Source organism: Oreochromis niloticus, linkage group LG18 (genome assembly GCF_001858045.2).
Source record: "Oreochromis niloticus isolate F11D_XX linkage group LG18, O_niloticus_UMD_NMBU, whole genome shotgun sequence".
NCBI classification, from domain to species: domain Eukaryota; kingdom Metazoa; phylum Chordata; class Actinopteri; order Cichliformes; family Cichlidae; genus Oreochromis; species Oreochromis niloticus.
In genome coordinates, this window is record NC_031982.2 from 13,321,242 (window position 1) to 13,338,369 (window position 17,128).

The 17,128-nt window shown below is 44.0% G+C and overlaps 1 protein-coding gene across 8 annotated transcripts in view; it reads right to left on the reverse strand.

The window, feature by feature from the left end:
- The window catches only part of LOC109195704 (uncharacterized), a 28,610-nt gene that overhangs the window by 2,994 nt on the left and 8,488 nt on the right, over window positions 1–17,128 (reverse strand). For 3 of the 8 annotated variants that reach the window (XR_002057262.2, XR_002057260.2, XM_019348374.2), the window contains exons 2-3: window positions 14,955–15,046; window positions 6,788–7,360 (exon numbers count right to left, since the gene is read on the reverse strand). Coding sequence is in view for 3 of the 8 variants with exons in the window: in XM_019348374.2 (XP_019203919.1) it covers window positions 7,311–7,360; window positions 14,955–15,046 (142 nt within the window). In the remaining 5 variants the exon portion in view is untranslated. Of the gene's footprint in view, window positions 1–6,787; window positions 7,361–14,954; window positions 15,047–15,475; window positions 16,892–17,128 lie in introns of those variants that run through there. The other 5 variants (XR_003214738.1, XR_003214737.1, XM_019348375.2 and 2 more) reach the window with 3 other exon arrangements.

Genomic DNA, 17,128 nt, shown 5'->3' on the forward strand with positions numbered 1-17,128 from the left:
GCGTGCTTGCATGTGTGTGTGTGTGTTTGAAAAGGGCTCATCCTATCGCATTTTGCAGGGAAATGCAAAAGTGTCTCTATCCCTCTGGAACCACAAACCAGGACAAGTACAGTGTCGTACTCTCATTCCTCCTCCCTCTCTTCTATTTCTGAGTAAAAGCTTGCATTTCTCCCCAGGTATAACAAAGTTTCCCTCACTCTACTTTCACTTGCGTTTCGAACCACTAGAGATATGACCCTAAAGTCCACCAGAAATTAATATTTAAAGAGTAACTAATCACCAGCAGGTAAGCTGAACATGCACGCCAAGCCTTAATCATTGTTGCCTCGTTTCGCCGAGCCAATGAATGACGTGAGCCCAGAGGTTAGTGTTTCAAATTAAAATGTGTGCTTCCTCTCAGTTTTCTTTCTTTATGACACCTTTTCGAGTGTGAGCGTACATATGTGTGTATCACAGACAGTCTAATGCGCAGTTGGCTCATTAATGCAGCATCGCAACAATGAAATGAAGAAGCAATGGCAGCTGCTCATGCTAATCATGTCTGACATCCCACCACCATCCAGCACGTTTGCCTATATATATATATATATATATGGATATACATGTCTCCTGGCTCTCACTAGGCGAGGACCCCGAATAGCTGCCTGCACACATTGCCGGATGGGGAAAAAAAGACGTGCAGTACTAACTGTAGAGGGAAATCACTGCATTTCTGTGTTTCTAGAGTTTTATTCATGCTTTTTTACAAAGTGCATCACATTCGTCAGTGTGCTTGACCCAGCTGACAATAAAAAGCAGTGTGACAAGGTAAGCTACTCTAATTAGAATTCAATTTAGTCGGATACAGAGATATCGTTTTTTAAGTTAGATTTTTGTGGCCGCTGTTAATATAGAGGACAATAAGGGAAAGGAAATATGGGGAAATAGTAGTGGGACTTTCCAACAGATTCCCACTACTGTCAATAAAAGTAATGAATAGATTTTAGCATAAAAATAAAAGAAGATAAAGGAATGATTAATGCAGGCATTAATATGTAAAACTTTAAATATTCTTGCCCCTTTTTTAAGGTAGAAGCTTCATGCAAAATCAGAAATATGTATATAAGTATTAAAAAATAGATAACACTAACTGATTCAAGTGAAAATGTGACAAATAAAACAGTCTGTATCCTGTACAGCATATGGCTCTTCACTGAATGTCCAGTTCTGTGAGAGGAGTAAAGAAAAATTGTGAAGCAGACAATAATGCGAGGGAGAACAAGAGAGTGGGGGACAAAGAGAGAGCGAGAGAGTCTAAAAGTGTCAATGCCAGGCTTCCTTTGGGCATGAGTGAGAAACTATGAGTGGTGTGTCAATGGATCAGAAAAGCACATGCAAACGCACACACACACGCACACACACACACTCCCCACTGAGCCAGAGCCTCTGCCAGAGACAGGTCTATGGGTCTATTGAGGGGACTGGGAGGGAGCTGTCCTTTTCTGTAGAGCTAATGAAGCCTGGACCCCCAAACATAAAGGAATGGAGAGAGTTAGCATTGCGCTCCTACACCCATTCACTCACTTCCTTCCTTTACACATCTCCTGATGAGGTAATGCTGTCTCTCTTAAAGGGATACCATAAGTAATGCACCTTTAGTCGCACAACGAACGCATCACGCCAAGATATGAGCTTACACAGGACCAGGCTGAGAGGGTTTCACACAGTTAGTTCTTAATGAAGATGTACATTTTTATAAATTCACATCTACCTTCACCGGCCACTTTGCTAGGTGCACCTTGCTAGTAGAGGGTTGTCTTTTTCCTTCAGAACTGCCATCACTGTGGGTGGCATAGATTCAACAAGGTGCTGAAAATATTCCTGAGATAAGTTGATCTATTTTTACATGATAGCATCAAACTATTAGATTGAGATCTGTTGACTGTGGAGGCCATCTGAGTGCAGTGAACTCATTATGTTCAAGATGATTTCGTTTAGTGACATGGTGTGTTATCCTGTCATGAAAAGATGGGAACACTGTGGTCATAAAGGAATGGACGTGGTCAGGAACAATACTCAGGTAGTCCATGATTTTTTTTAAATGATGCTCAGTTGGTATTAAGGGGTCTAAAGTGTGCCATGGAAATATCCCCTACACTATCACATGATCCATGCTTTTATGTGGTTTACACCAAATTCTGACTCTACCATCCAAATGTCATGGCAAAAATAGAGAGACTCATCAGACAAGGTATGGAAGGTTGTAAAAAGTTATTAAGTTACTCTTGCCTTCCTATCAGCTCAAAGCAGTATGACATCTGGCATAAACACGGCATTTTCACCCAGAGAACTGCAGCTCACTTGATATTTCTCTTTGTCAGACCATTCTCTGTAAACCCTAGAGAGGGCTGTGTGGGAAAATCCCAGTAGATCAACAGTTTCTGAAATACTCAGACCAGGCTGTCTGGCACCAACAAGCATCTCCCCCATTCTGATCTTCGGTTTAAACTTCTACAGCTTGTCTTGACTACATCTAAATTCCTAAATGGACCAAGTTGCCGCCATGTGATTGGCTGATTTGATTATTGTGTTAATGAGCAGCTGAACAGGCGTACTTAATGATCTGTATATTGTTGCAGTTTTCATCATCAGCTGGTCACTGGTTTTTGGCAAGTGTTAATCTAACAACAGCAAATACAGTTTTTTTAGGGGACTAATCAGATCTGGATTAATACAAATTTTTAACATGGACATTGTAGACGTTCGTTTAAATCAGAAAACATTTCACTGTTTTTTTTCTCCATAGTTTTGGACACTAATGAAGAAAAAAATTCCAGGATTTTCATGTACATGAAATACTTTATAGAACCATCAATTCAAAAGACAGGTCAGATGATGTGAACTAAATATTGCATTAAATCAACTGAATAAATATGTATTATAAGCAATAATTAAGGGCAGGATATAACATTTCTAAGATGTAAATATGTTGATTTAAGTGTCCTTAAAGCTGAAAATGTTGAAAGAAAAAAAGACTGTCGTGTAGAAGACCTTTACATTAACACTGCACATGTAATAGCAACATTATTACCAGCATATCCTTTAGGTGAAAACTGCCCAGATAACTGTCATTTTTTGGGGTAATAACTAAAGATAACATTGACTTACTCTTTACATTTTTGTGCTACAGAGTATCGTCAGCCTTCCCCATTTTGTTAACAAAATAGTAACAAAATGGTGTAAACCTGGCATGTGAATAAACGGTCTAAACCGGAGGACTCTGGATTTCCTTCATCATGGAAATGCGGAGTCTTGGTACAAAGCTGCAGTCAGTCAGCAAGAAACAAAGACAGGCACCACACTGGAGAGCCTGAGACCAACATGTCACTCAGAGAAGAAATGTCCCAGAGAGCAGAGATGTGGAGAGAAAAGGCTTCCAGACAACACAATCACACTTTCAGCAGGGGAGGTCTGACTTTAGGCGGCCTGTCTATCTGCCTGTCTGCTACTCTGCTGTGACTACAAGATGATGAAGGAGCGCTTGTCCAAGTCTACGCCCAGTCCTCTCTGAACAACCACACTGAGCTAATAATAGACGGCAGTGCTTATCAAACACTCTCAAAACTTCATTTGCATCTTGCAAGACCCAGACAACAACCAGAGAGGCCCTACACACACACACACACACACACACACACACACACACACACACACACACACACAGAGTCATGAACCAGACAACCCCTTCACTGGCCTTGACCCATGAACTCTAGGGTCCTCTTTCACCTGCTACGACAGCATTCATGCTCCCGAGGCTGTCTCGCCGGCAGCCGACTGTTCTGCATATCTGCTCGCTAGATTCCCACGCTCCGAGCTCAGACCTCCTGCACGGAGGACAATCACACTTTAAACACGGCTGTATTCATACAGGTAATTATGGAGATCAGTATTGTATCTGTGTCTGACTGTCTGACATTTGTGGGCCTCATGCACTGTCTTCACAGCTCAGTGCATACTATGGGGGGGGGGCGCGAGCTTTCCTTTTCCCTTCTTCCCTCTCAAATTGATCAATCTGACTGGCACACACACACAAAAAAACCCTTTTGTTCAGCACAGCACGGCGATCATGTATATTTCTAATAAACGGCTGTATTCTTTCACCATGAAACTCGGTCCGCTATCTTGCAAAGCGCTGCTCTCGTGTCGCCATTCCCCTTCCCACTATCCTCTGCATCCCTCTGTTTTGCTTGTTCCCTCTTCTCCAGCACATCAAGGGTAAACTCATGACTCGCCTCGCCTTTCTTTCCTCTTCCTGACTCTTTGCCGTTTGTCATTGGCTGAAAGCAGCTCCACATTGGCTGGACAGAAACGGTGATGCAACGAACACGAGGCTCCTGTGTAGTAGGGGTGTTTACGTGTTTTTTGTGAGAAACGGGCTCTGAGCGCGCGTCTGCTGCTCTCCCACAAATAATGTGACCGCCGAACACGGACGGGCGCAACACTCTCTTCTCTCGTGTGATCATGCGAGGGAGACCTTCAAAAGACTGTGACTGAATTTGCCTCGCCGCGCAGCATATGGGCACCCTCGCCGTTCTATGCAAATGGCCGAAATGCAGACAAATCTGCACAAATGCAGACAAACTAAACTCCCCCCACCACCACCCTCCAGTGTCTCATTAATGGTTTCTCCTAAAACCAGACGCCCCCCTCATCAAATAATAACCTCTCCACTTACACCCCCACCCCAACTCCATCTTCCCCTCCTGTGCACACCCCCCCCAATCTCATCCCACAGTCTAGACCCCGCAACCCTCTCCCAAACCAGACACCCCAAAATCTCCCCCACCCCAACCAACCCCAACCCACCCCCACGCCTCCTCCCTCTCCTCTCCTCAGCTCCCACGACCAGCAGACAGACCCTATGATTTGCGTGACCGCCATTTTGCTGCCCACAGTAGACCTAACTGTACTGGCGCAGCAGCAGCTGCCTTGATGGGCAAATGCAAATGCGAGCGCCGCATTGTCGCTTGAATTAACGGCCCCACCACCACCACCCAACACCGAAAAACAAGACCTGCTCGATCAGATGCGACTACACAATGACGCAGTGCCGTAACTGTAATACAGAAAACGTGACATGTTCATTTACACAAAGCGGCTGCGAGGAGCTGCGCTGAATGCTATTATGCACGGTTACGGGATCAAACGCGTTCTGTATTTTTTTTCCCCCCCGATTTTATAAAAAGGTGCATTTCCAAAGTCTCAAATAGGTGCAGCTGAGTCGTCTCCCGTTTTTCATGCGATACTTCAAAGCTACAATCCGCCAGTCTTCAGGCGGCAATTTTTGTGCTGCGGCCTATTTATATTTTTCATCTGCAGCTCTTTTCTAGCAAAATCAGTCACCCCATGATTTGTTCAGTGCCATGGTAACCAGACACCCATGTGCATGAAAATGAGACTATTATGGTCTGTGTGTCTGGAGTTTGTTGGGCCTATGGATCCCTACTTAATTAGAGTCTGTGTGCATGTCTGAGCCTCTCTGTTTGCTTAATGCTTTCATCTGTGCATTATGTATGTCTGTGTGTAAAAAAAAACAAAAAAAAACTGCGAGTGTGCATGCGTGACGGAGCGCGATCTGATTAAACAAAGCCCCAGCTTAATCTTTTGTACAGTGTCACATTTGCATGCGAGGGAATCACATGCAAGCAAGCGCACCATATGGCACAGTATGTCTAGACAGTTGATCTAGCATGCACCGAACACCTATCAAACACATTTCTGGGTGCGAATACTCGCACCTTGAAAGAAACTCCCCCCACCAAAACCCAAAAACAAACGGCATGGAGTACGCTTTAAAACATCACTTCACTCCTGCTCGCTCGTCGCCAACGCGCGCCTTCGTAGGATCAATTACCAGCTCATGCCGACGACGTGATGTTCGGAGGTTATGCAAATGCAATTAGCCTTGATTTGCATTCAACGACAACAGCTAACCGACGCACAGATGGCAGACAACGGGGATGCACTCGCCATTTTTTGGCAGAGGGAAAGACTGGCGGCCATTTTGTCTGAAGCTGTGCCCATCTGGATGGAAACAACCACGCTGCATTACTGTGACGACGACAGCAGTTTGGGAGATGTGGGTGCACACTGCTGCTGCTGCTCGCAGCTCAAACACTCAAGGCCAAACATATACAGTCCATTTACACACACACACACACACACACACACACACAGCTCTGTGATGTAGATAAGAATTATACAGCGAGAGTACAGATTGAAAGCACGAGTGGCATCTTATAATTAAAGAAACACCTCTTTTTTTCACAGCTGTAATCCTAAATCGGCCTCAAAGGATGCCGAGTTACCATCTCTCCCTGTCACAGGCTATTTTAGGCAATGTGTGATGTAATGACAGCGCATTCAGAGTAGTTCATAGAGTGGAAAATGTGAAGTGCTAAAGAGAGATACTTGCCATTTTACCATCTCCACTACAAGGTCTCTCTGCTCTATGATCTCCAGCCCTCTTTGCTGTTCAGTCAGTTTTTTTAAACAGTCTGAAATTGAATAATAGACATCATGGAGAAAAAAAAAGAGAAGCTCATACTTCGTGTGCCAGTATTTCTGGTTTGAACAGACACGTGTCTACAGCTCACCATAGTAACAGCAAGCCAAGCGAGTGGTAGAGAAAATAAAGATCTGTCTCTTTGTCAAATGTAAAAACTAGTTGGGGGAATAAACAACGGGCGAGTCGAGGATGGAGAATGAGTCAAAAGTAGAGCTCCCGAACTGTGTGGTTTTTTTTTGGTTTTTTTTATCAGCCCGAGGCAGGAGGTTGGGGGGATATGTCAATCTTATGATGGAAAAAAAAGGCAAGAGAAAGGAGCATCCCTCTTGGCAGTCTTTCAATGTTCTGGGCATTGGGTATTATTTGGGGAGAAATCCCCTTCAGCAGAACCACACACACAGTCAGTGGAGATTGGGACTGAGGTCCAGTCCAAGGAGCCAGGGCTGCAGCTGAGAGAACCACACAGGACCTGTCTTTTGGAGGTCTGCAGGCCCGTAGGCCACACACTTAAAACACAGGAAACCCCACTCAGAGCTGTGAAGGTTTTCTGTTTCATATTGATTTCTCCTGCATGCCGGTAGCTCCAGAGGTGATCTGAGCCTTTGGGGACCTTCTCCATCCTTCCCGGCCCACTCACTAGCTCCCCGCCTGGGCTTCACTGGCTCTGCTGGACCCCTGGATGGAGGTACAAGCCACAGGAGGAGAGGAAGAAGACAAGAGCCCATGGCAATGATGATGAGCTGCGCCGGGTCTCTGAGTTCAGTCATCCAGCAGCCTTTATCCAGCCTTCCAACCACCCACCCTTGTTTCCATCTGAAAAAGGGAAAATAGAGAGTGTTTTTCAAAATCTCACCTTTGGCATTCAGCATCCCTCTGCTCAATGCAAATGCAAATGCAAACACTAACACTTTGATTAAAAATACGTGGGAAGAAAACGCCAACTTGCTCTTTTGTAACCCGCCCCAAGGCTCCCACTGCTGTACAGAAACAAATAAAAATTCTCAACATGCTGTATGAAACACAGAAGCATCAATTTCTGTTCGTTTTTCTAAAATGTTATGCACAAATATGAATTTTTCACGTTAAAATCATTTACATTTAACCTTAACCGTGAGGAATTATTAACAACAGTACCAATATGCATGTAGAAATATTATAAAAGTATTCTGAAACCTGTTATTATGCTAATACGCTATAATCCTTTGTGCTTCTTTGTTCTTTTCTTTAAAAAATAAGAATTGCAGGAGCCTCCCCGAGTAACCTGCACACACTGGCCCTTGTTTCTATCAAACTTGGCTACAGAGAGACCCAGCTCGGTGTGTTCGCCTGGAAAACGATTAACACAGTTATAGCCAGTCATGGGATAGTTTGCTAGGGAATTTAAGTTTGCAGTAATGTGCGTGTTTTCATCATATAATGGAAGGAGCAACGGGAGTAGCCCAGCGAGCCGGAGGAAGATTCAGACACAATGCAACCATTGAGAGAGTTCAGACATGGGTGTTAACTCGCCATTCCTTCACACACAATAGGGCCCCCCACTACAGCCAGCATAGGGCACAATGTTGGTTCAGGGCAGCCCTCCACCCAGTCACAAAGAAAAGAGCTGCATTATCAAGATGGGAGGAGAAGGAAGGGTGAGGGGGGTGCAGGAGGAGAGAGACAAACAGGAGATTGAGGGATATTTGTGTATGAGGAGGGAGGCAGAGAAGCAGAGAGGAGGCCCTGCGACCCATGGCTTTGGACTTGAGGAACGAAACAGCGAGACGTCACCAACGTCAGCATCAGACGTTCCATCTATTTTCCGCATTTTGTCGATTTTATTAGCGAGCACCATGAAAAAGCTATTTGCACATAAAAAGCTATTCGCGCATTTACAGTGGTGCAAAATATGATGTGGGAAAAGTAAAGACTACTAACAGATGGTTTATTCCGAATCCCATGAAACGACTTTCAAAGCATGAATTAAAGACACCACATTAGAAATATTTGTGCTAACTGATATTTTGCAGTGTGCAATTTACTAAGGATGACTGGTTCTGTAGTTCTTTGTAGGAGAATTAATGAGGACAAATAATAGCGTGATTCAGCCCCTGCTTCGGAGCGGTTAATATGTGGAACATATGTTCTTCTTGTTAGTTAATCCCTGTGAAGAAGAGCCTGGAAAGAAGCAGATCTGTCTTTGATCACACATATGTGGTTATGGGCTTTGTCTAGTACATTATTTAAATATAAATAATGCAATTTTTTTGGGTTCCTGTCAAAAATATGCTTGGGACATTTTCAAGAAATGGATGGAGCCATACTGAAGCCAGTACCAAGCTAGGATAGCAAGCTGTATTTTGGGGATTTGCAGACTATTATATTATATTATATTATATTATATTATATTATATTATATTATATTATATTATATGCTTGGTGGATCCATATTAACGTACCACAAAACTAAAGCAACTCCTAAAAGTTCTTTAATGGTTTCCCTATTATGGGGTTCTCTTATTCATATTTTTATTTTATTTCCTTTTTTTAACATCTATTGGACAATAAAGTAGAGAATAAACAGGAAAGGAGGAGAGAGAGCAAGAGGGTTGACAAGCAGGAAAGTGTTCAGAGTGGAACCGAACCCAGACCTCTGCAGCCTTTTGGCATACGTGTTCAACCAAAGCCATAGAGGTGCCTCATTATTCAAGTTTTGCTCTGGTGATACATACTGACCCAGCAAACAGTTTGTGGACTCATTTTTTTTTTTTTTAAATAAAACACATTACTGAGTAAAATTTACACTTCACTTTACATTTAACATATAACTGCAATGCTGTTTTTGACTGGTGACCTTATTTCCATATTTCTTCCACCGTGTCCCTGTCAGACTCTTCATACAAATTTTAAGAACTGGTAATAAAAGCAGCATCATTTTTGATGCAGGTGCATTTTAACTGCATCCACCCCCCCCCCCCCCCCCTTTTTTTTCATTGGATCTGAGAGACCAAATTGTTTGCCTGCTTTCGTTTGTTCCAGTGAAACTCAGAGTTGAATTTGATGTACAGTACGTGCATGAAATGAAGGACATGGGAATTTATCTGCACTTTAATGGCATCATATTTGCAGCAGAGAGCAGGAATCACATCATCTCCAACGACTTCAGCATTTTTGAAACATCTTTAGCGGTCATCCAAAGACTGTATAACAAGCATTTGCTTGTTCTGAGTTGCTTGTTATACACTCTGCACGGTTGTAAGAGAGCACTGTTTTGGGAGTGAAGCTGACAGCGTTAACAAGCCGTTGGTAATGTAGGTGTAAAAGCTTTTATTCTACCTTCCTTTTTCCAGACAGGTAAAAATCTCCTCTGGCAAAACAAAGGGGCGGCTTCTGCTTAAAATGTATAAAGGAAGCTATCAGTTTGACAGTGTTTAAGGCCAGCAGGCTGTATAGGTGGTGACGAGGTGGTGGGGCTGGGGGTGCAGGAGTAGGTTGGAAAATGTTTATGGAGATCCTGTGTCTCTCTGGGAGCCTAATAGGATCCCATGGCTGGAGTGAGAGCTCATTGTGCCAGTGTAAAGGATTACACTGCTAAACTGGTAAAACAGGGGAAAAAGCCCAAACACTCTCTACCTCCTATGGAGAGGCAACGAACCATCCAACAATGAGAGGGGAGAGTATACTGGGAGCTGACTCATTTCATCAACAGAGAAAGCGACCCAAGGAAAGAGAAGTATCGGAGGAACTGTGACAGAGGGGGGAAAAAAGACCGGGCAGTTCATTTAGCTGTATGTACAGAAACAAAAATGACTGCAAATGGAGGGAGGGATGACAAAAAAAAAACAGAAAGGAAGGGGCAGGGGGCTGCTTGGATGACAGTTTCAGTATTCGAGGGTAAAATGGGCAAATGATGTCTGTCTTGCTTGTCTGTCTGCATCCTGAGTGACAGTTTACAATCTCTGAGGCAGCAGGCAGGCCCAGCAGGTCGGCTCTTTGGCTCCATACAATCCCTCATTTCCTAACCTATTTTTTCCTCTCTCTGCCGTCTACCCTCCACCTTCAGCTCTCGTCTGTTTCCAGCCATTTCTAATCTCCCCCGCTCTGCCACCACAGCCACTACCTTCGCTCTGCATATATATATATATATATATGTGTATGTAAATATATATTTTTACTTCCACAATTTTTTAGTTGATCGCAAGTTAATTTAATCATTACGTTGACTGAGCCTTCCTTCCTTGTATTTTTCTGACTTCACCACAAAAAGACTAATACTCTGCAACAATAATGCCCTCTCCTCTTTATGGAACTAGCTTGCAGGCTTTTTCTTGCCCTTTGACGCAAACGATGACCTGAATCAGTCCCTCTCTGCACCTGCCTCACATTCATCCAGTAACTGTTTACAGCCGACTTTCTTGGAGCTACGATCATGCTGAACTGGTAGATTAATTTTCAGCAAACATTTGCTTGCTTTTGGATTTTCTGCTCGCTTTAGTGTCTTATATAAATATATATTTTTAAAAAATCCCCAAAGGGTTTTTTTTTTTTCATCGCAATATTTGAAAGCACAGGAAATCCTCCGAACGTCTGATGAGCATGATGACCCCGCATATTTCCTGCAGTTTTCATGCATAGCACATACAACATTATTCTCATCTCATTTGCTGTTCAAATGGAAACCACGCCGGGCACAAATGCATCATTTGCATCCTGCAACCTGCCAGGCTGACAGACTCCTCTCTCTCTCGCCCTCTCTCTCCTCCTTCGCTGTCTTCATCTCTTCCCTTCCTTCAAAGGCTGCTGAGGGTGTATTCAAACAGCAGGATACACACTCAGCTAACAAACCTCATTAAGGGCCCATACACACTTTCTCAATGCTTACACTAGCTGTCACACATCCTCTCTCAATGCACACACTGGTGGCCACACTGACCACGACAAAGCATCTTTACAGAGCTAATTAGAAGGGTCCCCCTCTCTATTTGAAACTCATCTGAATAGGAGGGAACATGATAATGAGGAGGGGAGGACGAGATAGAGGAGGGAGGGACAGTTGGGATGAAAAAGGAAAAAAGGGGCGAAGGAGAGAGAGAGAGAGAGGATGCCTGCTAATTTATTCGCGGAGATGGTGGGCATGTTTTTTCGTGGCGTGGAATTAAAGTGAGGAGCCCGTGCAAGCAGGGGGAACCGAATTAGTGTGACACTGCTCAGAAGCAGCGACGGAGACGAACGGGGAGGGAAGTGAGTGCTGCACCATTTTGATTGGTGTGCCAGTATCTGGAGAGAGAGATAGAAGGAAGCCATGGGTGGGACCCTAGCTTCATCGGGAAGGCGGTAAAAAGAGCAGCCACTGCCACGGACGGCATTTCAGAGAGCTTTACATGAACTCATGATCAAACTAACTGGAACACATGTAACACAATATGTGGTGTAAAGAGGCACCAGATGATCACCTGAATTAAAGGGAATTATTTTCATTCCTTTTTCTGATTATAATTATTTATCTGTTATTCATCAGATAACATTTTGTATTTACTGAGGGACAAAACGTCACATTGAGGTTAAGCTCTGAAATGATCCTCAAAAGCTGCTTCATCTTTCTGCAAACTTTTGCTTTTTTTCCCTTTTGTTTCTCTGAAGCATCTCTCTCTTTCTGCGTGTGTGTGTGCAGACAATGCCAAGTTGACAGTTAAGGTCTCAGATCAAGTTTGTCTCTGAAGCCCATTTGAGTGGACATATCAGAAGCTGCACAAGAGCTCTATCAGAGCTCTCCATCATAGTAAATTTTAAAAAAAAAAGCTTTTTAAAAATATAAGAATTAAACTACTCGAAAACAAACATATGTGAGTATGAGGGGAAAGAAATCCAGGCTCCTTTCAATGCTCACCAGAATTTTAAGTTCAAGTTGAAGTTATGACCTAATTGTTCTCTCATCAAGGCCCAGTGGCCCCTTGATGGGAGTGCAAAGCATTCTGGGAGAATAGCAGGTGTCCCCGTGTCGCAGAGCTTCCCAGACAGCTTGTTAATTTGCACAACTTTTACACACGATCTCTGCTGTATGTGTGTGTGCATGCGTGTGCATGTATGTGTGTATATATTAGCGATGGGACTTGACCCTAGCGAGCTGCGGCAGTGTTTCGCGTCTTGCTGGGCGTGGGAAAAAGACGGGACCCCTTTTCACAGCTGCCTGGCCGAGGCCTGGGCTGCTGGGGGCCCCCTGTACCCCCCTTTGCACACACACACATACACACCCTGGTTCCCCCTTGTTCAAGATCCCCCCCAACACACACACACACACACACACACACCCCAACCCTTCTCCTCCTTCTATCCCATTCAGGCTCCAGCCTACTGGCTTTCAAAAGCAGGACCCCCTTCCCAGCCCTTCATAAATACATCTCATTATTCAAGCCCTAGTTTGCATAGGGATTCCAAAGAGATCTCCACTCTGCTCGCGAGGCCTGAAGCCTCTCAGCCTTTTGGACCGCACAAGTGCAAATTTCGACTTAGTAATCTCCCTGTGTTAATATTTGTTTTAAAACGATGTGCGCACACTTTCAAAATTCTTTCACCAATATTGAAACGCATATTTTTTTCCCTTTCTTTCTTTCTTTTTTTTCTTTTCTTTTTTGTTTTTGTTTTTGCATCTGACTTAAAATTTCTAATTTGTCTGGGAAATTATGGAAAAATCTGTAGAAACTAAAGCCGGTGAAAAGAGTTTAGCATGACTATTAGCAAGTGCTTGTCTGTGTTCCATCTGCCACGGGCTATTGTACAGTACTACACACACACACACACACACGCACACACACACACACACACACACACACACACACACACACACACACTTCAGACCCTGTACAATACCACCCCCCCACCCCCATTCACCATTCACTGCAATGCATTACTGCAGAGATTTATCTCCTATCAGCCTGTATAATACTGAGGTTATAATTTACATCCACTTTAGAAAACAGCAGCACAGGCCGCTCCTTGCATATGCTAATGTAAAGCTTGGGAAAATCTGGGCGATTCAAAGAACTCCATCCTAAATTTGAATAACTGAGCTTTCCATTGAGCTTCAAGGTTGTGGAACCACGAAGATTTGACCTTGCTAACAATATGTACTTACCGTTTAATTCCTTATTCTCGACTATTTAAGGGGGAATTGGAGGGAACGCTCTGACGGCCTTAAAGCCGGGAATGTTTCTGTTTCCATCTCGCTCCAATAACTGCAATTATATCAAGAAGGCTGAGTTTTCATTTTTATTTATTTTTTGGTTATGTTTCTCAGCAGTCTTAAAATGATCTATTTTTTCAATAATCTTTAACCTTATGAGTCACTCTACAGTTTTCACTTAATGCTGCTGCTAAAACCGAATTATGCATATGCTATAGCTTTATGCTGATCGATGCTTTGCTCCTAGCAATCAGAGATTTTTGGATGAGGGGGAGGGTGGCTCATCAGGGCATTAGGGGCAAAAAGGACAGAGCCACCCAAACACTCTTTCCACATGAGCAGGTCCAAACCTTGGGTGAGCCCTACGCCTCCGCTCTCCTAACGGGATAAAGAACCGCAGCAAAGATTACACGGCAACCTCCCCTGCACCTACCACACACTCCACCTGACAAATAGGATCATAGTGTTTAAAGGGATAAAACGCTGAATGTATGAGAATGAAAAAGAGAGTTGTGAGTGCGTGCATGCGTGTGTGTGTAAGTGTGAGAATGATGGAGGGGAAAGGGGGGGGAGGAGGGGGTGATATACGATGTAAAAAATGTTAATACTTCAAAGGAAGAAAAGAAATGATGGAATTCAACATGGAGGTCCTACTTCACTCTCTCAGATCGGGCCATTTGCACTCTCTCATAGCTGCAGGCCACAGTCCACGGCTGTTACAACCTGTATGCATATTCCTGCATATATGTGAAAGGTATAAAACTGACATTTACACAAAATAAAAATGGCAGTAAATGTGTCTCCTAATGCCCCTTTTGCTTTGAAAGGGTTTATGAGAATTACAGCAGAGCAACACACTTAAAAAATCACATTTGTTACTAAAAAATAAAAATAATAATGTTTTTTTTTAAGTATTTCAAAATTCAGGCTTAGTCTGTGTCTCTTTCTGGCTTTTTCACACCCACACACAGCCCACTATGGTCACACAGCTCAACAAAATATGGACAACAATCAACCACCAGCAAAGCTCCATCGCTGGCTGATGAATCTAGATGCAAAACTATCTGAAAGCCTCCAGCATCTTCTGGTTTGACCTCTTGGATTCACTCTTAAAGCTACCCAAGCTGCATAAGACAAAAAGATGCACGCTTGCTTTTGCGCTTGGCAACACCGTCGTGGGTTGTTACCGATATGGAAGCAAACAACGTCGGCGTTCATCATGCACGTCTTCCTATTTTGTGTATTCACCTGCAGGCTGATTGCTGCTCCTCATCTTGTCTGGTGGCAGCTTGACTTCGTTGTGTGGTGATAAATAAGGGGCTGAAATTCCTGGCATTTTCCTTCAAAGATAAAAGAAAGGAGAATCAGTTAGCAGTGATTTAGAGGCAGTGGATGAAAACACGAGGCAGGAGAAGAAAGGAATGCATTGTGTTTGTTAACCATACAGCTAAGAGCAGTCTCCGAAACTTGTTTACGTCCTTGTATTTTTCCTCTGTGCACTTTACATTATTTTGCCTCGTTGCGAGGTTAAATCCATTTTGTGCTGCGCATACTGTAAATTATAAATGTAAGATGTCATGGACAAGCTGCACAAAATATTTCTAGTGAAGGAACTATACCACAAAGCAAAGCTATGCATGATGTTTTATCAGCACTGCATCACAGTTGCTAAGCTACTGAAATGCAGAATGAGACATAAAAAAATATTGCACATAAAATAACAGGAGAGTAGGTTAGAAATTTGTAAAGAACATAACAGAAAGACTCACATGACATATTAATCCCTTTTTTGGGCATAAATGGAGAACATGGAGGTCAAATCGTGTATACCTCCTCAACCTGGCAAATGTCAACAACCCAGATGCACAAACATGGACACACACACACACACACATACCATTTGAGCTGTCTTGTCTAACGGCGCACATCAAATATTGTCAGTCATGGTCTAAATAGAGCATGCAGGGACTTCAGGGATATTCAGTCATCTCTGAGGCTCGCTGATTCTGCTCTAAGAATAGATCAAACTCTGAGCCGATGTCCTATTTAGTTCTTATCTAACAGGCGAACACAAAAATAATCCACCCGGCGAAACACAGATTCAAACATATCTGCCTCGTCTAACTTGGATTCGAGTCGAAAGCCTGTTCAAAATAGGCTGAAGAGGGCCGGGTACAGCCCAGTCTGCTTTACTCTAAATGACTGATGCGGCGGGATGTTGATGTGTTGCACCTGCAGGTTCTGGTTGGGTAGCAAAGAACCAAACAACCCACAGTTATGTGATGGAAAAACACCGATAGCAGGTAGCACACAGCAGTTCAGTCCTGCACTTTCTCCCAAGTACTCCACTAGCTGGGCTTCATCTTGCACACCGAGTGGTGTGCATGTACATCCAATTATACATCACACTCCTAATGTCAAGTTAATTACAGCCAGGGGACATCACTTAGGCTACACTGCTCATACAGGAAATACACTTGGAGTATTAGAGGAGTCAGAGAGTCTGCAGGATGCAGCTCTGCAGGATAAATTCACACTGTGTAATTATGCCTTGAAATGCAGGCTACAGCAACTTCTGGGCCTACAACACATCGCCATAACTAACATGTGAGATCTCAGAAAGCGATCTGATGCTGCTGGTGCTGCCAACACCGTCACGTGAGCTCTGGATTGGCCAATCATGTGAAGCCTTTAACTATTTCTGTCTCACCCCTCAAGATATTACTGTTTTAACACCCACACAGTTGTGACAACTACACACTAGCATGCGGTGTGGATTTGGAGAACGATTTCTCCACATGCGTGTCTCCCTCGTTCCCCAAAGTTGAACAAAACGCTGATTTATTGATGCCCAACAGGCCCCTGCATCACCGCGATACCCACGCCACGAGCCCCCCCTAAAAAAATACAGAAGCAACATTCACGCCCTCGCAAGCTCCAGAGAGCCAGCAGCTCTGCACAAGAGGTGGACTGCCACAGCTACAATCACGCAGGTGCTGTTTTCCACCCGCCCCTTCCAACACTCCTCCTCAGCGGCGGCAGCCGCGGCGGTCAGCCTCCCTCAGCATCCGTCCCTCCCGCTTCCTCCTGCTGTTGCCCGCCCCGGCATCGCTTCCTCCTCCTCCTCCATGCCGAGCGAGAGGACCCCGCGGCTCCGAAGTGCTCGGCGTCAGTTCGTACTTTCGGTTCTCTAGCTTTATGAAATTAAAACTCATACAGCTAGATAACCAAAGACACAAACTAACCCGTCGTCTCTTAAAGGGGCCGCCTCTCCGACACACACGGAGAAAACAGAGGGCAGAAAGAGAGAGAGGGGGGGCAGAGAGAAAGAGAGAGAGAGAGAGAGAGCCTGCTTGTGGTCTCATTGGACTGAGAGACCCTCACACACACTCACACTCTGAGTGAGAGAGAGAGAAAGGAAG